The sequence below is a fragment of the Macaca fascicularis genome, chromosome 11 (assembly GCF_037993035.2).
Source record: "Macaca fascicularis isolate 582-1 chromosome 11, T2T-MFA8v1.1".
NCBI lineage: Eukaryota > Metazoa > Chordata > Mammalia > Primates > Cercopithecidae > Macaca > Macaca fascicularis.
In genome coordinates, this window is record NC_088385.1 from 51,964,715 (window position 1) to 51,986,983 (window position 22,269).

The window sequence follows — 22,269 nt, forward strand, 5'->3', positions numbered from 1 at the left end:
AGATGCCTATTCTAAGTACCTCATATATGTGGAATCCTACATTCTTTGTCCTTTTGTGACTGGTTTATGTTACTTAACCTGATGTCCTCAAGATTAACCTATGTTGTAGCATATGTTTGAATTTTCTTCCTTTTTAAAGCTGAATAATACTCCATTATATGTTTTGTTACCCATTCATCAGTCAGTGGACACTCGAATTGCTATTATAAATGTTGCTATGAACATGGGTGTCGAAATATCTGTTTGAACTCCTACTTTTAATTCTTTTGGGTATATATTATAATGTATAACATTTTATAATCTACTTTTTCATATAGAGATATATTGCTGAAATTTTCTGTTGTGAATAGTCTTCTATAAATTATTTTAAATAATTGTATTATATATAATCATATAGCTGTATCCTAACTGATTTAAGCAATCAAGTATTTCCTAGAAGTAGAATTATAAGATCAAAGGATATGAATTATTTTATATTATTTATTTATTTATTTATTTTTTTGAGACATGGTCTCACTCTGTCTCCCAGACTAGAGTGCAGTGGTGCAATCTCAGCTCACTGCAACCTTCACCTCCCAGGTTTTCAAGCTATGCTCCTGCCTTACCTTCCTGAGTAGCTCAGATTACAGGTGCCTGCCACCACACCCAGCTAATTTTTGTATTTTTTCCGGTAGAGACAGGGTTTCACCATGTTGGTCAGGCTGGTCTCAAACTCTTGACCTCAGGTGATCCACCCGCCTCGGCCTCCCAAAGTGCTGGGATTACAGGTGTGAGCCACCACGCCCGGCTGGGTATGAATAATTTTAAAGCTTTTGCTATACTCACCAAATTGCTACCCAGAAAGCTTATACCACCCCACACTGCCAATATGTGTTTATTCCCAGCACCTTTGCTAATATTAGCTATTAATGACTATTTTCTGTTCATTTGGATAATTAAAAGTGGTATATCAATTCTGATTTTCCTTTTATCCAAATTTAGGGTTTACTTTCTGGGTTAGAGTTTATTTGTAGCTGATCACTGGGGGAAATACTGATTTGGTAAATACTCAATTTGTGAGATGATTAGAGGAAATGAGACCCTGTGGGGTCTTTCCCTTTTCCAGCCAGTTAGTTTTTCCTTCGAAGGTAATTGGCCAACCTTTTGCTCTGTGTGTATATGACAAGCAGCTATACTGAGGTTTTGTGTAATCTGTTATTGGATGCTGAATATATTCTTAGTTGTTACAGGTTCACAATTCCTTAGAATTCAAACATCCATAAAGTGCTGAAAAAAATTTTCTGGCAATTCATTTGGTTATAAAATTTGACAGAGCTGAATTCATTTGATGTAGATATCTGACCTCAGCCAGCACAAGACTATGTACATTTTTAGTGTCTTCCCCCTCACATGAATATTTATATTATCTGGCTGCAAAATATGAATGTGTTTGGGTAAGATGTGCTGTTCCAGACTTCACTGGGAATGCATTAGTAGTGGAGACAATATATACATGTAAAAGTTTGTTTTTTTTTTTTTAATTCTGAAAAATTCTGAATTCTGAAACACTAGGTTTTGACATCACAGATTTTGGATAAGGTCATGTGAACCTATAGCGGTTTTTTATTTTTCTTTCATTTTTATGTTCTCGTTCCTTCTGGGCAGCAAAAACTGGTTTTGAAATCAGGCCTACTCTGATAAGTTAAGCATGAAGTTATGACTCAAATGTGCTTTGAGCTGAAAGACAATAGGAATTTAAAAGTGGTGTCTTCTTTCATCCCCAGGACATGTGCAATCACTATAATCTGGGAACTGACAGGTCAGTGACTAGAACCAAGTTTCAGCTAAGCCATAACCAGTTGCAAACCCAGGATAATGTTGAACTGCGAGCCCTGAGGGTCTTAGGAGACCTGAACCAGTTAGACTGTGAAGCAACAGTAGTAGCGTTCCAAGATGTTATTGGAACATATTTCTACAGTTAATACTGTTTGTCCTTTATAGAATATTAGCTGTCTAAGCCAGGCTTTTAAAATACCAAATTGGCAAAAACATTGCTCTTCAGCTATATATTTTTAATGGTAAATCTAAGTTTTAAAAAATCTGTTTATTAAATGCTAAAAGTTGCAGAAATGAAAAAGCAGATCCACAATTTCATATGAGATTGCAAGTGGTCCAGATAGCCAAAACAATTCTGAAAAAGAATAAAGTCAGAGGATTCATGCGTTCTGATTTCAAAACTTAATGACAAAGCTATACTAATCGAAATAGTGTGGTCTTGGGTACAGCTAGATATATAGACCAATGGAATAGAATCAAGAGTCCAGAAATAAACTCACATGTTTATGGCCCAACTGCTTTTTGGAAAGGATGCCAAATACACTCAATGAGGGAAGAAGAGTCACTTCAATAAATGATGCTGCGACAACTGGATTTCCACATGCGAAAAGAACAAAGTTCAATCCCACCTCACGTCATGCACAGAAATTAACTCAAAATGGTTTAACCCAAATACAAGAGCTAAATTCATGAAGAAAACATAAAAGAATAGCCAGGCATGGTGGTGCATGCCTGTAATCCCAGCTACTTAGGAGGCTGAGGCAGGAGAATCATTTGAACCTGGGAAGCGGAGGTTGTAGTGAGCCGAAGTCGCACCATTGCACTCCAGCCTGGGCAACAAGAGTGAAACTCCATCTCAAAAATAAACAAACAAAAGAAAACATAAAGGAAAATCTTTATGACCTTGGATTTGGCAGTGGATTCTTAGATATAACATCAAAAACATATACAAAAAATTAAAAATAGATAACAGGACTTGACAAAATTAAAAATTTGGGGGCATCAAGGGATATTAAAGTGACGGCAGCTTCAGAATGGGAGAAATATTTGGGAATCAGGTATCTGATAAGTCTTTTTGTTTTTTTTCCTCAAAAACTGTTTATTATACAGGTGAATTTTGATAGTCATGATGGGCTTATCGGTAGGATTTCTGGTAGCGAGCACGGGCACCAGGGCCTCCAAACTTTTTGGACTCTCAGCAACGGGGATCAGCTACCAGCAGGGTCCGGTCATACTGGATGAGGATGTCTTTGATCTCCTTCTTGGAAGCCTCATCCACATATTTCTGGTAATAGGCCACCAGGGCTTTGGAGATGGACTGACGGATAGCATAAATCTGGGCCACGTGACCACCACCCTTCACACGGACACGGATGTCCACACCAGCAAATCGCTCCTCGCCGAGAAGCAGAACTGGCTCCAGCAGCTTGTATTGTAGCGTGCGCGGCTCAGTCATCTCCAGGGGCCGCCAGTTCACCTTGAAGAGACCATTGCCGCGTTTGCAGTGCGCCACAGCTGTGGCTGTGTTCTTGCGTCCGAAGACCTGCACCGACTGCAGCGGTGATTTTTATAAGCAAAATTTGCAGCTCACATTGAACAGAATTCACTCGGCTGCGACCGAGGACGAGAGAACCTAACCGCGCGGCGCTGCAACCGGAAAAGGCCTGATAAGTCTTTAATGTCCAGAATATATAAATAACTCCTGAGTACAACAAAAAGACAGACTCAGTTGGAAAACGGGCAAAGGACTTGAGCATTTTTGACGTTTTTCCAAAGAATATGTACAGGTATCTAATAGCACATGAGGGAATGCCCAACAGCATTCACCATTAGGGAAGTGAAAATCAAAACCACAATACCACTTTACACCTACCGGGATGGCTGCTATTTTTTTAAAAAATCAAATAAGAACACACAAAATAATAAGTGTTGGTGAATATGTAGAGAAATTAGAACCCTCATACATTGCTGATGGAACTGTAAAATGGTGCAGGCATTGTGAAAACAATTTGGCAATTCCTTAAAAAGCAAACATAATTACTGTATCATCCACAATTCCAAATCCTAGATATACACCCAAAAGAATTGAAAACAGGGACTCAGATACTTGTATAACAGTACCCGTTGCAGCATCATTCACAATAGCCAAAAGGTGGAAACAATCTCGGTGTCCATCTACAGATGAATGGGGTAAACACAGTGTAGTATATCTGTACAATGAAATACTATTCCGTCATAAAAAGGAACAAAGTTCTGATATATGCTGCAACTTAGATATACCTTGAAAACATTATACTAAGTGAAATAAGCCAGAAACAAAAGGACAAATATTGTATAACTCTGTTTATATGAAATATATTAAATAGGCAAATTCATAGAGATAGAAAAAAGATTAGAGATAACTAGGGATGGGGGAAAAGGAGTAGGAGAAATGGGGAATTCATGCTTAATGGTTAGAGTTTCTGGGGTGATCAGAAATGTTTTAGAAATAGTGGTGATGGCTGTGCAACATTGTGAATGTAATTATTGCCACTAAATTATGTGTTTAAAATGGCTAAAGGGGCAAACTTTATGCTTATATGTTATGTTACTGCAATAAATATTTTTTAAGATGGTAAGAGAACTAATGAATTAACGGTGAATCTCGTAGGTTTGCAGTGTATGTCGAGTTTTTCTATAAAAGCATTAGGTTAAAGCATTAAGCAGTTGTGTGTGAGAATCAATGATGTGATAGTTGTTTCCAGCTCTTCCGAAGGACGCATGTTTAACTTCTAGATGTATTTTTAGAGCCGTACTGTTGGGGCAGAGGAGGCTTGTGGGAATAGGGGAAGAGTTCATAAGCTGAGCTGAAACAACACCAAACATGGAAATGTTACAAGGTGGAGAAATTGTGCTTACTGAAACTCTTCTCAGAAATATTGCTGTTTGTGGATGATAGAAATCTTCAGAGTTGTCACTAAAGGTAGAGGTAGGAGGGTGAGAAGCGTCAAGAACTCACTGAATTGTCCATTCCCCCTTTTGTTCTGCTGTGGAATGTTTTGTGCTGCTGGTAAGAACATGTTCCTATTTGGTGAGTTGCTGGAACAGTGAGCCGTGGGCAGAATGAAGGGGAGGCTCCTTTTTCATAAATATTGTCCAAATATTTGATGAGTATTTGGTCTTGAAAGGAAACTATGTTATTAGTCTGCTTTGTGTGTGTGTCACAGTATAGTGCAATGCAATATGGTTCTGGAAATAGAAGCACTCTCTTATTATCTAAGCAATTACATTTTGAGGAATTGAAGAGCACTAGTAACTGTACTGGAGTGACAAATTTATAATTAATTTCATCATTTGTTTATTTTCTCATTTATTGAGCATCTATTATATGCAAGGTATTGTTTCAGGTTCTCGGAATATAGAGTTGAATAAGACAATGGCTTGCCCTCTAGGAGCTCATGGACTAGTGGAGAAGAAAAACAATGACCATACAGTGTGATAAGAAGGATCAACACCTATCTTTTCCCCAGATTTTATCTTCTGTAGTGGTGGGCAATTGTCAAAAAGTAACCATGTGATAATTTTGAATTCTGTTCAATGTGAGCTGCAAATTTTGCTTATAAAAATCACTCTTTAAAAAAAAAAAACCTTTTTCCTATAACTGGATGTCCTGTAACTGGATGTCCAACTGAAAAAATACTATAGTTTAGTTTAGTTTAGTTTAGTTTTTTGAGACAGCGTCTCTGTCGCCAGGCTGGAGTGCAGTGGCACGATCTCAGCTCACTGTAAGCTCCACCTCCTGGGTTCACACCATTCTCCTGCCTCAGCCTGCTGAGTAGCTGGGACTACAGGTGCCCACCACCATACCTGGCTAATTTTTTTTTTTTTTTTGTATTTTTAGTAGAGATGGGGTTTCACCATGTTAGCCAGGATGGTCTCGATCTCCTGACCTTGTGATCCACCCATCTCGGCCTCCCAAAGTTCTGGAATTACAGGCGTGAGCTACTGCACCCGACCAGAATACTGTATTTTAATAGCCGATAATGCAATGCTTGAGTTTTTGGCTCCACCTATAATAATATGGCAGGTTTTACTAGACATCCAAATTAGTGCTATAGGAGCATGAAGTGGAGGCAAGTAACTTAACCTGGCACATAAGCAGTAACATTGAAATAAAAATTTGAAGAAAGAGTAACACGGGATATGGGAGTATGCATTCCAGATAGGTAGAAAATACTTAAGATGAGGTTGAAATTAAGAAGGTTATAATTTAGTGACTTACCAAAATACTGGTTTTGAAGGAAAGAGAAAGGTTAAGAATGGCTCCCCCTTTTGGATTGGGGAATTGAACTGATGATAATACATTATTCAAGAAGGGTAGCACAGCGAAGGGGAACCTTTGAGGAAAAGCAGTTTTTACTGGAATGCAGAGAGAATATTTATTAATTTTCTGAATTGCCAAATGTATAGTACTGGACCCTGGCCATGAGTAAAAAAATGTTCTTACCCTGACAAAGTTTACATATTCATGAATGACTTTTTTTTCCTTCTTTTTTTAAGAAACAGTAGCCGAAGTGGGAATAATTGTAGAAATATCTTTGTTGAGAAGGGGGCTAGGTGCAGGGAGGGAGGGAAAACTTCTGCCTTGAGATAGATGGGAAAGACAGAACTGTAACAAAAACTATCAATTCGAATTTGGAATTTGCATTCTAGAAATGATTAGAAGAGACTGCCACTTTTTTTGTTAATGTAAATATTAAGTCATTGAGTTTACTTGCCAGTAACAAACTGGGGTAAGAGACTGATCTATCCAGATTCAGATATTTCCTGATTGACATTTCTTTTCATTAGAAACAAGTAACCAACATTGCCCAGAACGTTGTAGTTATTCAAAAATGTTTGCTGAATTAATGTTATCCCCTTCTATGCTTAAATTTATTTTAATATTTTAAAAGGGAATGAAGAACAGGGATTGTCAAGGTGGAAGTCAGAAGGAAAAATTGGTGCCTAATGAGGCAAAGGATGGTAAAACGTATTAAATATTGAAGTGAAAAATAGTGATAGCCAATATTTATATAGTACTTAAGAGTCTTCAAGTCAGTTTCATATATATGTCAGTTAGCTTATTCTCCACAGTGACCTTCTGATGTAGGCATTATAATCTGCATTTTATTGCTGAGGAAACAGACTTAGCGTTAAGTGATGTGCCTGAGCCTCAGGGCTAGACCATGTAGCACTCTTAGGATTCAAGTCCATTGTCCTGTGTAGCAATACACAGCCAGCATGCTCTTGAAGGCGACGCTTCTGTCTTTGTGTTTTATGTTTTATTACTAACATTCTTTGCATTAATAATGACTGAGTGGCTCTATTTTAAAATCTTGTTGTAATATCACAAGGCCTATACTCTACAAGCCTACAACCTCTTGCTAATATAGGAAGTAGAATTTCTCTCACCTCATTGTTTACCAAAATATAGCAAATCCTGTTAAACTGAGACCAGAGAGAGATTGGAACCCCTTAGAACAATTATGACTACCAGAGAATGATGCAGGAGGAGCAGGCGGGCAGGAATAGACTCAGCTGAAGTGATGTGGGGAGTGAGACTGGACAGGCCCAGCAATCTGGAAAGCACGAAGTGACGAGAAATGGTGGGCCCTGTATGTGGTTGCTTTTACTCTCTTTTTTTATTTGTTTATTTTGTTTTGTTTTTGAGATAGAGTCTTACTGGGTTGCCCAGGCTAGAGTGCAGGAGTGCAGGGGCCCAATTTTGGCTCACTGCAACCTCTGCTTCCTGGGTCAAGCAATTATCCTGCCTCAGCCTCCAGAGTAGCTAGCATTACAGGCATGTACCACCACGGCTGGCTAATTTTCTTATTTTTAATAGAAATGGGGTTTCACCACTTTAGCCAGGCTGGTGTCGAACTTCTTACCTCAAGTGATCCGTCCACCTGGCTTCCCAAAGTGCTGTGATTACAGGCGCTTTTTAAATTTATTTTTATTTTTATTTTTTGAAACAGAGTCTCTGTCACTCAGAAGGCTGGAGTGCAGTGGCGCGGTCTCAGCTCACTGCAACCTCCGCCTTCTGGTTCAAGTGATTCTTGTGCCTCAGCCTCCTGAGCAGCTGGGATTACAGGCATGCGCCACCATGCCCAGCTAATTTTTGCATTTTTTGTAGAGACAGGGTTTCACTACATTGCCCAGGCTGGTCTCGAACTCCTGGTTTCAGATGATCCAGCCATGTGGTTGCTTTTAGAATAATGACTGGTGAGTGCTGGCATTCAGGTCAAATATCAGATGTATGCTGAGATCCGGTTTTCAGAAGTAGCTATCAAATGGAAGAAGAGTTTCAGGTACAAGACAGTGTGGCAGATCTCTAGACATCCTGCCCAATCTGGATATGTGAACATATCCTCATTCACAAGGTGATACGGGCCATTCCTTTGACATTTCTTTAGTTGTATACATTGACTAGATCACAGAATTCCTGAGGTTCGATTCTGTACCCTCCTTATCTTCGTATCTGTACTTATATCATCTAGCTCAATCCCTGGCATACGAATGTCTTTAGCCACTTGCCAGAATATTCTATCTGTTTACCCTGTGGAGCTTTCCCATTAGTTCTAATTGTGAATGCTATATAAATAAGTTTCACTACATTGTTTTTTTCTTTTTTTTCTTTTTTCCAAATTGTATTAGTCTGTTATATCTCTATCTGGCTATATTGAAGCAGTTATTTGCTGATTTTTAAAATTTATACATACAATACTATTTTAATTTCTTATCAACTTATATCTAACATCAGGAGTTCCTTGGATTATTCACAGCAGCTCAGGAGACAAATTAATGTATTTTAAAGGATGTGCAATTTTGGAATCAGACAGGTTTAGATTCCCATTGTGTCACTTTGCGTGGTTAACTTCATTTAGCTAATAACCTTAATTATTATTCATCTGTGAAAACGGGGACAAAAATAGGATTAAATAAAATAAGATATTTAGAAGTACCAGGCACAAAATACTAGGTACATTTCTGTTTACGTTTCTTCATATCATTGAGTCTGTTACATGAACTTAATTTGTATTTATATAGTGCTTTATTTTTTTTTTTTTTACGACATGCTTGTGAATTGTCATTTGTATCTTTGCCCAACTTTGTGAGGTAACCAGGGAAAGTAATGTTATCACTAGCTTTAGATAAATAAACTTGAGAATAAGCATTGCCAGGGATCATGCAGCTAAGAAATTACAGAATCAGAACTTGAACCCAATCAATCCCCTTAGTCTATACCCAGTGCCCTTTGTGCCAGGCCCTGGTATACTTTTACTTGCTCTCTATGTATATATTCACTATCTCTCTGATAATTTTAATGGCAACCAATCCCCATAACAGATGAGTTGTTGGACCCAGCCACCTGCCATGCTTAGTGCTAAGTTGGATAAATTGTGGATGACTAATTCTGATTATCTTTATTCCTAGGACACTACATATTAGGTATTTGGGGTTTTAATCATGAGTTTCCTGAGATCATTTTGTGTTTTCTCATAGATAATGGATTGTCTAAGTTATAAAATTGTAGACAATGGCTCTTTTTATTGGCCAGTTTATATAAGTCTCAAACAACTTTGCTGTACAGATTTTCTCTTTATATTGCAATTGGGACAATGGATGTTAGTTATTCCATTTCTAATTGGTAGACAAGTAATCATGTGAACTGCAACTTTCTGCTGAGGCTTCCAGTGTTGTGTTATTAATATGACTGGGCCTCTAGAAATTTCTTTTGGACCCTTCATTTTGGATTATCAAGTAAGTCAGAAGTGGTACCACCAAGGACTTTATTGCTTCAATTTCACTGTACTAATTGCATTGATAAAAATTTTTAAAGTATGCTCTTTATTTTTTCACTAAGTGTTAATGTAATTAATTCTATTGATTTAGGAAAGGTAGCTATTTAGTGTGTTTTGTTTTTGACCCAAATCATCAATTATTCAATGTTTACCTATAGTAATCCAGTTGATAGTATTCTTACAGTACTTCATAAATCTGTCTAGTGTGGCACTTAGAAATGACACTAAAATTAACATTAATTATGTCTCAGGTTTCTTTCTTCAAGAAAACGGAACCTTGTCTGGTTCTTTTTGGCTTCCCTAGGGCCTTACAACAGTGTCTGCAAAAATATAAAGTAGATTTTGATGTTTGTTGAACCTGATTTTGAACTGCACTTTCATTGTACATCCATGCAAAATCCCACTAACATATCAAGACCAAGGTTTTTGTCATATTAGAATAACTAGTTTTTAGTTTTCTAGTCAGCCTTTTGATGAACAGATAACATAGAGGTCCCGAATACTGTTGTTCCAAGTGCCGAAATTAAATGAACTAATCATGATGCCACTGAAGATAGTACTTGTGCTGTATAAGGCTGAGGCATAGTGACAGTACTAAAAATACATGTCAACATATTACGTTAAGAAAAACATGATTTATATAAGGAAAGAAATGAAATTAACATATTTGCCTTTTTAGACTTTTGTCCTGATTCTGCTCATTTTAATACAGGCCCTCAGAGTCACCTTGATTTTGACTATTTTATTTTTGCTGAGAAATGAACTTTTTCATTTGTGTTAGATTACCATAAATGAGAATATCAAACAGTAACTAGAGCCCCTCAGTAGTGGGAGTATAATTATCATAGTGGCCTCATAAATCATTTGCTTCCCAGCACTCTATCGGGTCATGAGAGCAATAGCTGTGGCTTTGTTCTACCTAGATGATGTTTCAATAAAGCCATTTCTGTTTTTATTCACTCAGATTTACAGTTTTTTCTTTGTATTGACATTAACCAGTGAATCTATTTGTTTCCATTACCAGCAGAATAACTAAAACTATAAATAGTTCTAATTTCTATCACAAATCCATAGATACCGTTTATTGGGTAGAACATCTGGGTAATCTTATTTCTCCTCTGTCTTTAGGCAAAGTGTATACTTTCTTAAGCTTGTCCTTTCATTTAGAAAAAAGAAAAAAAAATCAACTTTAGCAGCTCTGTATGTTGACCTTAGATAACAGATAAATTGGGCATCTAATCATCTAGGAATCTAGATAAGGTGCCAAGTCACTCCATCAGATTTATAATACTGGTGTAAAAAAAAAAAAAAAAAAAAAAAAACCCAACCCACAGTATTATGTTTCCTTGTTTGCTGGTTCTGCCAAAAACCAAAATATCATAAATACCATGGATATAATTTCTTTAACATCTGTCTTAATACTATAAAAAGATTAGGTCTTTTCTTCCAAATGTAAAGCAAGCTGCCCAACACCAACTTAAGAACACACTTATCATAGCCTAGCATATAAGCACATTTTAGCAAGTTTTAAAGATGGTCTGTAGGAGTGTAATTATCTTGGACAACTGTTACACTAGAATAACCAGTTTAGTATGTTACAACTCTCTTGGTGTAACAGACTATGCAGTGATTACTATAGCCCTCCAGGAGTTCTCAGAGGCAAGCACCTTAATTTTGGCAATGGTTGCAGCTCTTCAAGCCTTTGCTCATCTCATCTGTTTTCTGTTTCTGCTTTGGTTCACACATAGGGTGTCCTCTAATGAACTCAGTTTTTCAGAAGAGTTAGAATCACTTGATTGTACTGTCATTTCTACTGGCATTTCTTTTCAGTTCTTAAGTATACAAAGATGTGAGGTATTTTTTCCCCCAGATTCTGTGTGAACCTAAAATTGAATCCAGGCCAGGAACAGTGACTCTCATCTGTAATCCCAGCACTTTGGGAGGCCGAGGCAGGCAGATAATGAGGTCAGGAGTTCAAGACCAGCCTGGCCAATATGGTGAAACCCCTTCTCTACTAAAAATACAAAAAAAACTAGCCAAGTGTGGTGGCACGCACCTGTAGTCCCAGCTACTTGGGAGGCTAAGGCAGGAGAATTGCTTAAACCCGGGAGGTGGAGGTTGCAGTGAGCTCAGATTGTGCCACTGCACTCCAGCCTGGGCAATAGAGGAAGACTCCATCTCAAAAAAAAAAAAAAAATGAATCCAAATATTAGATTTCTTAGTGAGGTGCCAAACTTAAGTGTTTGGTAACTGAATTGGCTGAATTATTGACTGATACTTTGGTTTTGTAAACAATCACGTAGAGATCTCTTTTGATTCTGCCCTATATATATGTTGAGATTTCTTCTTTTGGGTCACTGAATTTTTCTAGATCAGTAGGAACCCAGCCTTCTCTTCTGTAAAAGCTTTTAATGGATTAAGGGAAAATATAGTATGCATTTTTAAAAGTCACTACAAGGCCAAGATAAATCACACACAATAAAATTAAAAGCATTATGTATTTTTTCTTTTTGAGACAGAATCTTACTCTGTCACCAAGGCTAGAGTGCAGCAGCATGATCACAGCTCACTGCAGCCTCAACCTCCCAGGCTCAAGCAATCTTCCCACCTCAGCCTCCTGAGTAGCTGGGACTACAGGTGCAAACCAGCACGTCCGGCTAATAAAGAAGGTTTTTGTAAAGATGTCTCACCACATTGCCCAGGCTGGTCTCAAACTCCTGGGCTTAAGCACTCCTCCTGCCTTGGCATCCAAAGTGCTAGGTTTACAAGTGTTAGTCATCATGCCCAGCCAAAAGTAATTTTTTATAGTTCTATACTTATTCCATACTCAAACTCTCCAGTTTTGAAAAATAAGTCCTTTATAGCTGGTTTGTCCAAGTTAGGATCCAATTGAGGACCCTGTATTGCTAGTGGTTATGTCCTTTAGAGCTCTTTAAATTTGATCTCCCTTGTTAATGTCATTGACTTGTTAAAGAGGCTGAACCTATTGATAAATGAGAATATTTATTTAAACTTAAACATTAAATCTTTTAGTTTACTTAAATATTTAAGAATATCTCTTTACATTTATTCAGAACATTGTTACATAGCAAAAATTCTATTCAAATTTTTCCACGTTAAAAAAAAAAAAAGTTATTTACATCTTGTTGGTTTAAACCAGGATCCAGTCCAGAACCACATGCTGCAAATGATTGTTATCCTGGAACAATTTGTTTTATTCATGTCAGTAACTTGTTGACAAGATGGAACTATAGCATCTTGCAGAATGACCTCCCTTCTGGATTTGGTTCTCTATCCCTCTAACACTGCACTTGTCCAATATGGTAGCCACTAATCACAAATGGCTATTGGGCTTTTGAAATGTGCCTAGTCTGAACTGAGATGTGCTGTGAGTATAAAATAGACACTGGATTTCTAGACTTAATACAAAAAAGGTAAAATATTTTATGAATAGTTTTCTACATTGATTACATGTTCAAATGATAATTAGGGTAGTATGGGTTAAATTATGTTATTAAAATTAATTTCACCTGTTCCTTTTTTTTTTTTTTTTTTAAATGTATCTCCAAGTAAATTCTATCTGGCTCCCATTATATTTCTATCAGATTTAAAATAGCCAGGCATGGTAGCTCATGCCTGTCATCTCAGCACTTTGAGAGGCTGAGACAGGAGGATCGCTTGAGGCCAGGAGTTCGAGACTGATTAGCCTGGGTAACATAGGGATACCCCAACTCTACCCAAAAAAAAAAAAGTTTTTTAATGTTTTTAAATTAGCCAGGCATGGTAATACACACCTGTGGTCTCAGCTACTTGGGAGACTGAGGTGGGAGGATCACTTGAGCCCAGGAGGTCGAGGCTGCAGTGAGCTGTGATTGTGCCACATACTCCAGCCTGGGTGACAGAGTGAGACCTTGTCTCAAAAAAATAAGAAAGAAAAAATTGCTACCCACCAAGGGACTCCACAGCAGTACCCTGACGTATAATAGCACAAAGAACATCAGTATACTAAAGGGTTCCTTAGCTAGACTTTTGTAACATTTGGTTGCTGTGTACCAGCTAAATAATTTTCAGTGGTAGACCTTGCCTAGAGAATTTTAAGACCTAGTGTTCTACAATCCTGGCATCGTCTGGTAGATCCAATAGATGAAACAGCTGCTACAGATTTTTAAATATCTTGATAGCTGAAAGGGTTAAATAATATAAACCTGTCAATGCGCTACAAATGCTAATAACCTGGTGCTGCTGATTTAAAAGTAAAGAACTATGTGAGCCAGTGCAAGTTCGTGCTTCATTTGTTTATGTATTCATTCATTTGTTTTTAGTGTTGGAAAACCTTGGACAGACAATTATCCCCGATTTGGGATCACTGGAAAGTCAGCATGATTTTCGAACCCCGGAGTTTGTGAGTACTACTCCTTTATCTTAAATTTGTATTTGCTAGCTAAGAGATTTTTCACAAAAAATTTTACGAAAAACTTTTTCATAAAAGTTTTTTTATGAATGCATTCCTTCAGTGGCTATAGATCCTGCATAGATCTTATGGCAGGGACTGTGCGTTCAGAGCTCTGGTGTCTCTCGGGAATAGGTTGCTAAACTTGATTGTCTCAGCATCATGCTCTATAGGTTTGTTCTTCATATTGTTCATGTAATTTTAAATGGGAATTCATTTTGTAATAAAATAGCATCTTGTTTCTGAAACTCCTGTTCCATTCATTGATACCATTGCTATCAGTATCTGTTGTTAGTAACTCTGGAAAGCAGTCTCTAAGCATATACAGGTACATTGACCAGGGCCAGTCACTGGTAGCGAACATAGTCTACTTTCCCTTTCATCCTGGAGCTTTCAGTGATACAACCTACATGTATCTCGTAGGGCTAGGAATATTCTGTTGGTTGTTTCTACCAGGAAGGGAGCTAAATGCTCCCACTAAATTCGACTGATTAAAGATTAGCCATGGTTCCTACCCTTAAGGAATTAAAAATCTTATTAGATGCTACTGTGATTTTATTAATGCCTTGTTTAAAGAAAATTAAGCACATAGAATGCCTTGTGCAAAATATCCTTACTACTGAATAGATTTTTACATTAGGCTCATTTGGAGGAGGGGATGGGAACAAGTGTTTCTATGACTCATGTACCATATTATTGCACCAGATGTGTAGGAGAAACATGCCAGGATCCACTTACATTTCCTGATTTTTGTCCCTGTTGCAAATGGCCTACCACTTCAGGAATGCATAAATCTTGTTTTATTTATCTTCAAAGTGTGATATACAATCACCACTCCAGTAATTGGCAGAGCACGATTGTATTATTGATAAAGACCCGAAAAAACCTCATTATGTGCTTTTTCTGTTCTTGCTCACTCTTTATGGATTGCCTAGTCAATTCAACCAAGAGTAAAGAAACCAGAGTGCTCTGGACTGAAAAGGGATGGCACATAAAACTGTATCCACAATGCAGTTTTATTTCAAAGTGTGGGACTCCTGTGGTGTACTAGCAGATTGCCTATTGTGAAAATCACCTGGATATAATAGAAAGACATAGTATTCAACAACTTTCCTATTATATTCAATAAGATTTCTGGTAAAGGGAAACTGTGAATGCCCACCAATATTCCTGCATCTTAAAGTACCAGAGCAATTTCGTGGTTTTTCTGACTTTTGCAGTTAGAGACCGAAAGCAGAATTGACACAGACATTTCACATTTGAGTATAATACTGGTAGACACTCATGAAGCTGCCTTTTTTTGTTGTTTTGTTTTTGTCTCCTTTTGTTGATACTCTTAAAGCAACATTTCTAATCTAAAAAAAAATGTGTGCAACAAGGTGTTGGTGCGCCTGGTAAACCTATACATAGCTCACACCAATTTCCTATGTGAAAATAAAAGTATTTTCCTCAGGAACAACCTTGAGTGTATTGCAGTGTTGCAGAGCGGCAAGTCTCTGCTGTGTTGTTGCCACAGATGAGGCAGATACACCGATAATCTTCCTCCACCTTCAACATTAACTTCTTGAGTACCACATTTTCCTTTTCAAAGTGGAAGAAGACAGCTAGTCTAAGCTAGAATGACCAGGGGTGGAACTCCAGGCTCACAGAATACATTTACCTTATTGAAAGACTTGTTTTCACAGTGAATCTGAGAACACCCAAGCTGGAAGGAGATTCTTAGACTAAATCCCCACTATTTTATTTTTCACTCTCATGCTTACAGAATTACCGTTGAGTCATATTGTTAGATTGCAGTGATGGCATTGGAAACTGTTAATCACATAGTCCTGTATGTGTGGTTGATACCAGATTTCTATATCCTGGCTATTATCTTTCTCTAGTTATGGGTTCATAACATGTTCAGGAGAGAATCTGGGATTTTCTTGTGCTTCATAGATTTTCACACATCTGATGCTCATTAAGGCCACTTCTTTGCGTAACTGCTTGTGTTTTCTCCTTAGCATCAGCTTAACCAGCATACTCCCAGTTCCACAGTAAACATAAACTGCTGTCTCCATGGTAAACAAACAGAAGGTGTAGAAGTGGTGCCTTGAGAATAGGGTGCCCAGGGGAATCAAGCATTATATTTAAGGTCAGCTCTTTTTGTAGACAGAAGCTTACAGCGTCAATGAAAATGGGTGGCTCCCATTGTATAGGCAGGCAAATGCCAGGACAAAATCAGGTAAGTTGATTCAAGCCACATTTTAAAATCAGAAATGGGCGTCACAGTACACACCTTGGAGCAGAAAGAATCCAAAGGCAAAGCAAAATTGAAAAAAGACTGAAAAGAGGAATAAAGGGAGCTGAAAAATCAATATTCTATTTTTCTCCATCTGGCATTTTGGAAGGTCCAACTGCAGTTTGCGGAGTTGAACCGAAAGAAAGCAAAGCCTAGTTCATGTTTACTCGGGCCTTATCCTCAAATAGTTCAGATTTTAGAAGGATCAAGAGCCTAGTGTTTTTATACAATGGGGTGTATTTATAGAGTTTGGCTGACAGGGAGACTAAAATGCTTATCATTATTAGTTCATTTCCTTCAGAATTTATGTTTTTCTTTCCTTTGAAATGAGGCCTGAGAGAACATTGCCAGTTGAATAGTCTAGGTTGCTGGCATCATAAGCACATTCAAGTTTTCCTTCACAGCTCAGGTGTCTCTAATGTGACTAGTTGGGTAAAGCCAGCACTGCTGTATATATAGTGTGCGTAAATCACAGTGAAATAAATGCTGCTGTGAACCTCCCACATGGCCTGGAGGCCACAGCCTACCTTGCTCTTGGCAGCATCTTCACTGGCTTCTTCTCTCGCTTGCTGCAGAGTTTGTCCATTGATTACCTGTCACCTGCATATTTGTGTTGTCTTCTCCAGCTCCTGCTCCACTTTGCAGACTGAGGCAAATAAGTTTAGCCAAACTATGCAAAAATGGTGAGTGGTAAACAGAGATGTGAACATAAGGTGCGTGTGTTATTGCTACCCCAAAGCTTATGAGGAGCTGGGAATGTGTTGAAACTAGAAACTGACATAGACACACTCCAAGGTAAGGTGGGTGTGTGAGTGAGAGTCCAGGTAAAAGGGACCCGGCAAATACTAGCATTAGAAAGTAACTTGATGATCTTGCTGTGGTGGGAAACTGTCTCAATCCTGGTTCAGTTTTTTGTTTAAGCACAATGAAATCTGTTTGATAACTTGTTTCATTAACATTTTATCATGAACATTTTCCCACACTGTTTTGTTTTTTCCAACATTGTTACTGTCTCTGACATTATTTGTTCAATATATTGATAAGCATAACTCATCCATTGTTACCTTGAAAGCAGTTAGTTCAAGGAGGATGTAGTCAGGAAAATGGTGGCATAGCCAGATGTTCTGGAACTATGTGAATGGTGACTATCATTTGGGTACATGGAAGAAAATAGATTAGGTACGTGATTACTCTGGGGAAGGGAATCGGTTAAAGTGAGGCTGGTAACTGAGTACCAGAGACTCAGATAACCTTGTAGAGTTCAGTCTTAAAAGTAGAGAGTGCAGAAATAGGCCATGTGATTCAAACTGAGGATGGGGAGGTGTCCACATGGTGATGGAGCAGATAAATGTTGTTCTGCAACGTAGTTGCATGCAGGATATCCCACACTTCCCCCCAGTTTGCCCAATCCCAGGTCTGGTTAAGAGCAAAGGAGATCTAAAGGGCAGTCATGGCGGGCCCGTTAGACCCCAGGTTGATTCCAAGCCCCAAGGAGTTGAAAAAAAATAACTGGAGATGTAGGAGGAGGAGTAATGGTCAAGGCTATTTCTAGAAACCCTGACTCAGCTGACACTGACCCAGGAACTCAGATGGGCCAGTTGCCTGAGTACACATGGGCTGAGGGATGGGACGTGGGGAAAGATTCTGATCTAGCAGTGGTGAATCTGCTTGCAGCAAGCAAAGATACTGCCATGGATAGAAATCAGGTTGTGGTCAACATGAAAACACAAGGAAGAAAAGAGAAAGCCAAGGAATTATGTTTTATGATCTGAGACTGACTAGTAATACCCCCATTTTCCAGCCTTTCTAGAACTCAAGGTTTATATATAACCCTACTGACTTTTGAGAAGCTGGAAGATTCCCACTGCCTCTGATCTCTTGCCAACCGAGGATGTTTTTCATTGCTTAGTCTCTACGAAATTTGGAATAAGTAATAAGAATTTGGGATGGCAAAAGAGTATTAGGTTTATAATAGGATAAATTAGGGATGATGATGAGCAACCACAGGATTTAGAAAGGCTAAATAGAAAAATAGACTCAGGAAGATGAAGATTAAAGGAGACAAATATATGTCCCATTAATTAAGCATCATAGATACACAGAGAGAAGGAAGTCTGAAGAGTAATTATCCCCCTTTGAGATTTTGTGTAACTGACTCTTTGAGGGAAGATACTACTTTATAGAAAAATATTTTTGATTCCCTGAAATTCAGTTTGATTATCTTCAACCATATGAAAACACATGTGATCCCAAGGAAGAGTTAAAATATTAGTTTACTAAAATATTCATTCGATATCTACTATTTTAGGTGAAGAAACAGAAAAAAAAATCCCTGCACTTGTGGAGCTAACATTTTGATGGGGGAGACATAAAACACAAAATAAACATGAGATAATCCTTTAGAGAAAAAGTAGGGATTATGTGTGTGTATGTGGAGTGGGGGGTGACAGTTTTAAGTAGGGTATTTAGGGAATATCTCACTGAGAAGTTGCCAAGTGAAAAAACCTCAAGGTGCTGCTGGAGCAAGCGCTTTGGAAATCTGTAGGAAGAGCTTTCCCAGCAGAAGGAGTAGCATAAGCAGAGGCCTCAAGGTAGGAGAGTTGGTTAGATACATTTAAGGAAATGGAAGAACACTGGCTGGAGTAGAAAGATCAAGAGAATAATAGATATGAGGACTTCATAGCCCATTGTAAAGACTTTGGTTTTACTCTGAGTTGGGAAGTCATTTGAGGGTGAGCCTTTGGAGAGTAAACTAGCAGATTTTGAGCAGAGGAGCAACCTGAACTGACCTGTTTTCATAGGATCCCTTGGACTGTCCTGAGAATAGATTATGGAGGAGCACAGCAGGGGCAGAGAGACCTATTAGACTATCTCAGGTATCCAAGGGAGAGATGGTGGTGGGTTGGTCCTGAGTGTTATTATGGTGGTAGAGAGACATACTCAAATTCTGAATACATTCTGAGGGTAGAAGCAATAGAATTTGTTGATAGATCAAATGTGAGAAAGAGCAATCAAGGAATGACTCCAAGGTTTTGATCCAGAAGACTGTGGAAGGAGCAGTTTAAGGATAGGATATACAGGAGAAAAATCAAAATTCTGTTTTGGATATGTAAAGTTTGAGACATTCAGGTGGAGATGTCAGTTTACAGTGGGATATATGAACCTGGAGTAAGAGTTAAAGAGGGGGACCCAACTCCCGATCTGAGAGTTGTCAGCACACAGGTGATGTTTAAAGCCATGGGACTGAATGAGAGCAGCAAGGAAAGCAGTGAGATAGAATAGAGAGGAGATACTGGACTGAGCCCGGGGGCACCAGTGTTTACAGGTCACGGAGATGAGGAAAAATCAGCAGGACAGGCTGAGCCAGGAGGAGCCAGTGAGGTGGGAGGAAAGTGAAGTGCTTTGGAAGCCAGGTGAAGAAAGTATAAAGTAGAAAGGAATGACCAAATTCTGATGGTGATGCATAATTGACCATTGTATTTAACAACAGGGAAAAGACCATGACAGGAAGGGTTTGGGTTGAGTGGTAGAATCCAAACCTTATTAGAAAGGATTCAAAACAGAATGGAAGAAGAGGAACTGGATACAGAGAATTTAGGTAACACTTGTGTGTGTGTGTGTGTGTGTGTGTGTGTGTGTGTGTGTGTATAAATATATATATATATATTTTTTTTTTTTTTTTTTGCCAAGCAAGAATACAGAGAAAGGGGGTAGTACTTGGAAGGGTGATTACTGTGAAGAGAGTTTTAAGATGGCAGGAATTACTGTTTGTCAGGTAGTGGGAGCAGTTCAGTAGGGAGAGAAAATCTGATGACACAAGAGTGAGAGGGAAGAATTACTGGAATAATGTCCCTGAGAGGGTGAGAAGGGAATGCCATCTGCAAGTGGAGGGATTGGCCATAACTGTAGGGTCTGTTCCTTCTTAGAAGGAAGAGGGAAGCCAGCATATTGGGACACAGGTGAAATTAGTTCAATAGATTTGATAGTGGAAGATTGCTGAATCTTTTTCTTAATTGGTTTTCATTTACCAGTGAAATGGAAAGCAAGGCATTAGCTAAGATTGAGGGAAAGGGGATCTGAAGAGAGAAGAAAGGGATGAGACACTCATCTGGAAGAGTGGGAAAGTGAATGCACTGGGGAAATGGAATGTCATTGCTTCCAGTGATGAAAACCTACTCAAGGGTAGTGATCATGGTCAAGGTTGGGTGGTTGTGTGTTTTTCCCATTCAAGTCCAGCTTCAGGGAGCAAGTGTGGAATAGATACAGTTTGATTTAACCAATGTGGAGAGAGAGAGAGCAGGCTAACTGGAGAAACCTGGAAAAAGTTCTAGGCTTTCTGAGCTGGGGCCAGGGCCTGTGTGGGGCTGACGATCCTGAATTTATAGTCCTACCGCACTGCCCTGCTGTGTGGCTTTCTCCAACATCATTCAGACAACGAGAATGCAGATAGCAGCCTTCAGCCAGAGTTGGGGCTTTGTAGATGGGCATTATGGAGAGTACAGTATTGGCAAGATGTCACTGAAACAGTGAGCTCTGGAATGTGGCCCTAAAGATGGAAGGAAGGGAAGAAAGAAGAGGGTTGGCAGATTGATTAGAAGAAGTCAAGGGGCCCCTGGGGTCTTGTGAAATGAATAGGTGATAGAGTTGTGGTTAGAAAGAGGGATTCTTAAATAAGTGCTTTTTGAATATTTCTTAAATAAATGCTTCTTGAATTTTTCAGGATGGCAAGGGCCAGGGTAGGACTATGGCATTACTGCATGAAAGGGAGAAGGTGATTGGCAGTAAGAAGTGAGGCTACTGAGGGACCAGAGTGCATTGGTCATGTCGTGTCTCTGGATGCATAGGTCCTGGTCTGATGAAGGACACACAGTGAAGAAGAACATGTGAGCCCGGAATCAGAATTTCAGCGAACCAGGAGCAGCAGCTGGGAGTTTGGAAATGATAGACTTGAGGAAGCTTTGGGGTTGTATTCTATTCACATGGACCTGAAATGAATTTTCTTCCAAGAACATTGAGGAGTAATGGTCTGGAAGTGGCGCTTGGGAAAAGAACATTAATCTTCTTTGCCCTGAGGTGTGAAAGGTATGAGAGAATCAGAGCCAGCTGCCCACAGGTCTACAAATTTTTGCTTGCAGCTTTTGTCTCAAAGTGGGTTCAAAGATCTATTTTCACCTTTTTTTTTCCCCCCCTGAGTAGTCCAGACTTAGTTTTGGTTATTTCTGAAGCAACTGAATTGGTGTTGGGGCTACTGAGAAATATTTTGGTCTATTTTATGCTCAATCCAAGACCTGTCTGGCTAATTCCAGAAACCCAACTAAAGTCCCAAGGTCTGCCCACAGACTTCCAGATCTTCAGGATCAGAAAGTCTGGGAATAAGGCATTTTAATAAGTCAAGCATTTTTTCACTTGAACTTACACTCTTTTGCCTTCTATAAACAAAGAAATATGATGACTTTGCCTTGTGTCTTTGGCCCTAAGCTTGCCAAACTAAAAAAGAAAAGAAACTCAACCAAAAAATAAAACCAAACAAAGGAACATTAATTTGGCAAAAGGACTCTGAAAAGGGGGAAATGAGATCAGAGATAAACTGACTAGTAAGAATTGCTAAATTGGCCCATTTGCTGTGGTAGGAATTCACATGGCATTTCAAGGTTGAAAGCTTTTTGTGCATTCAAGAACAGAAGGTGATGGAATGTGCATTTTTGTCTGAATATGGAGGAATATTTATTTGCTCTATGTGGCTGATTCAAAAGCTAAATTCATGGATTTGTTAGGATTGGGGAGTATGAGCAAAAGTGAAGCAGTTCAACATGCAAAGATGTCATTTAGAAATTTTTTCAGAGTCACTTCTTTGGAATATAGAATGTTATTTTCTCAGAGAAACAGTCATAAATGGTGAT

The 22,269-nt window shown here is 38.6% G+C and overlaps 2 protein-coding genes across 10 annotated transcripts in view; one reads left to right on the plus strand and one right to left on the minus strand.

Annotated features, from left to right (window-relative positions):
- ANO6 (anoctamin 6) overlaps nucleotides 1–22,269 on the plus strand; it is a 212,607-nt gene that overhangs the window by 75,136 nt on the left and 115,202 nt on the right. For 5 of the 9 annotated variants that reach the window (XM_074006663.1, XM_005570632.4, XM_005570634.4 and 2 more), the window contains one exon: nucleotides 13,961–14,040. The exons of 1 other annotated variant lie outside the window; for it this stretch is intronic. In XM_074006663.1, coding sequence (XP_073862764.1) covers nucleotides 13,961–14,040 — 80 coding nt within the window. Of the gene's footprint in view, nucleotides 1–4,645; nucleotides 4,886–13,960; nucleotides 14,041–22,269 lie in introns of those variants that run through there. 3 more of the 9 variants (XM_065524063.1, XM_074006664.1, XM_065524064.1) reach the window with 2 other exon arrangements.
- On the minus strand, nucleotides 2,888–3,479 carry LOC102141034 (small ribosomal subunit protein uS9-like). Its single transcript, XM_045366347.2, has one exon. The coding sequence runs from the start codon at nucleotides 3,269–3,271 to the stop codon at nucleotides 3,011–3,013; it is 261 nt and encodes an 86-aa protein (XP_045222282.2). The 5' UTR covers nucleotides 3,272–3,479; the 3' UTR covers nucleotides 2,888–3,010.

Excerpts from the sequence above, each read along its gene's own strand:
- LOC102141034 (XM_045366347.2), bottom strand. The coding sequence starts at position 3,271 with ATGACTGAGCCGCGCACGCTACAATACAAGCTGCTGGAGCCAGTTCTG.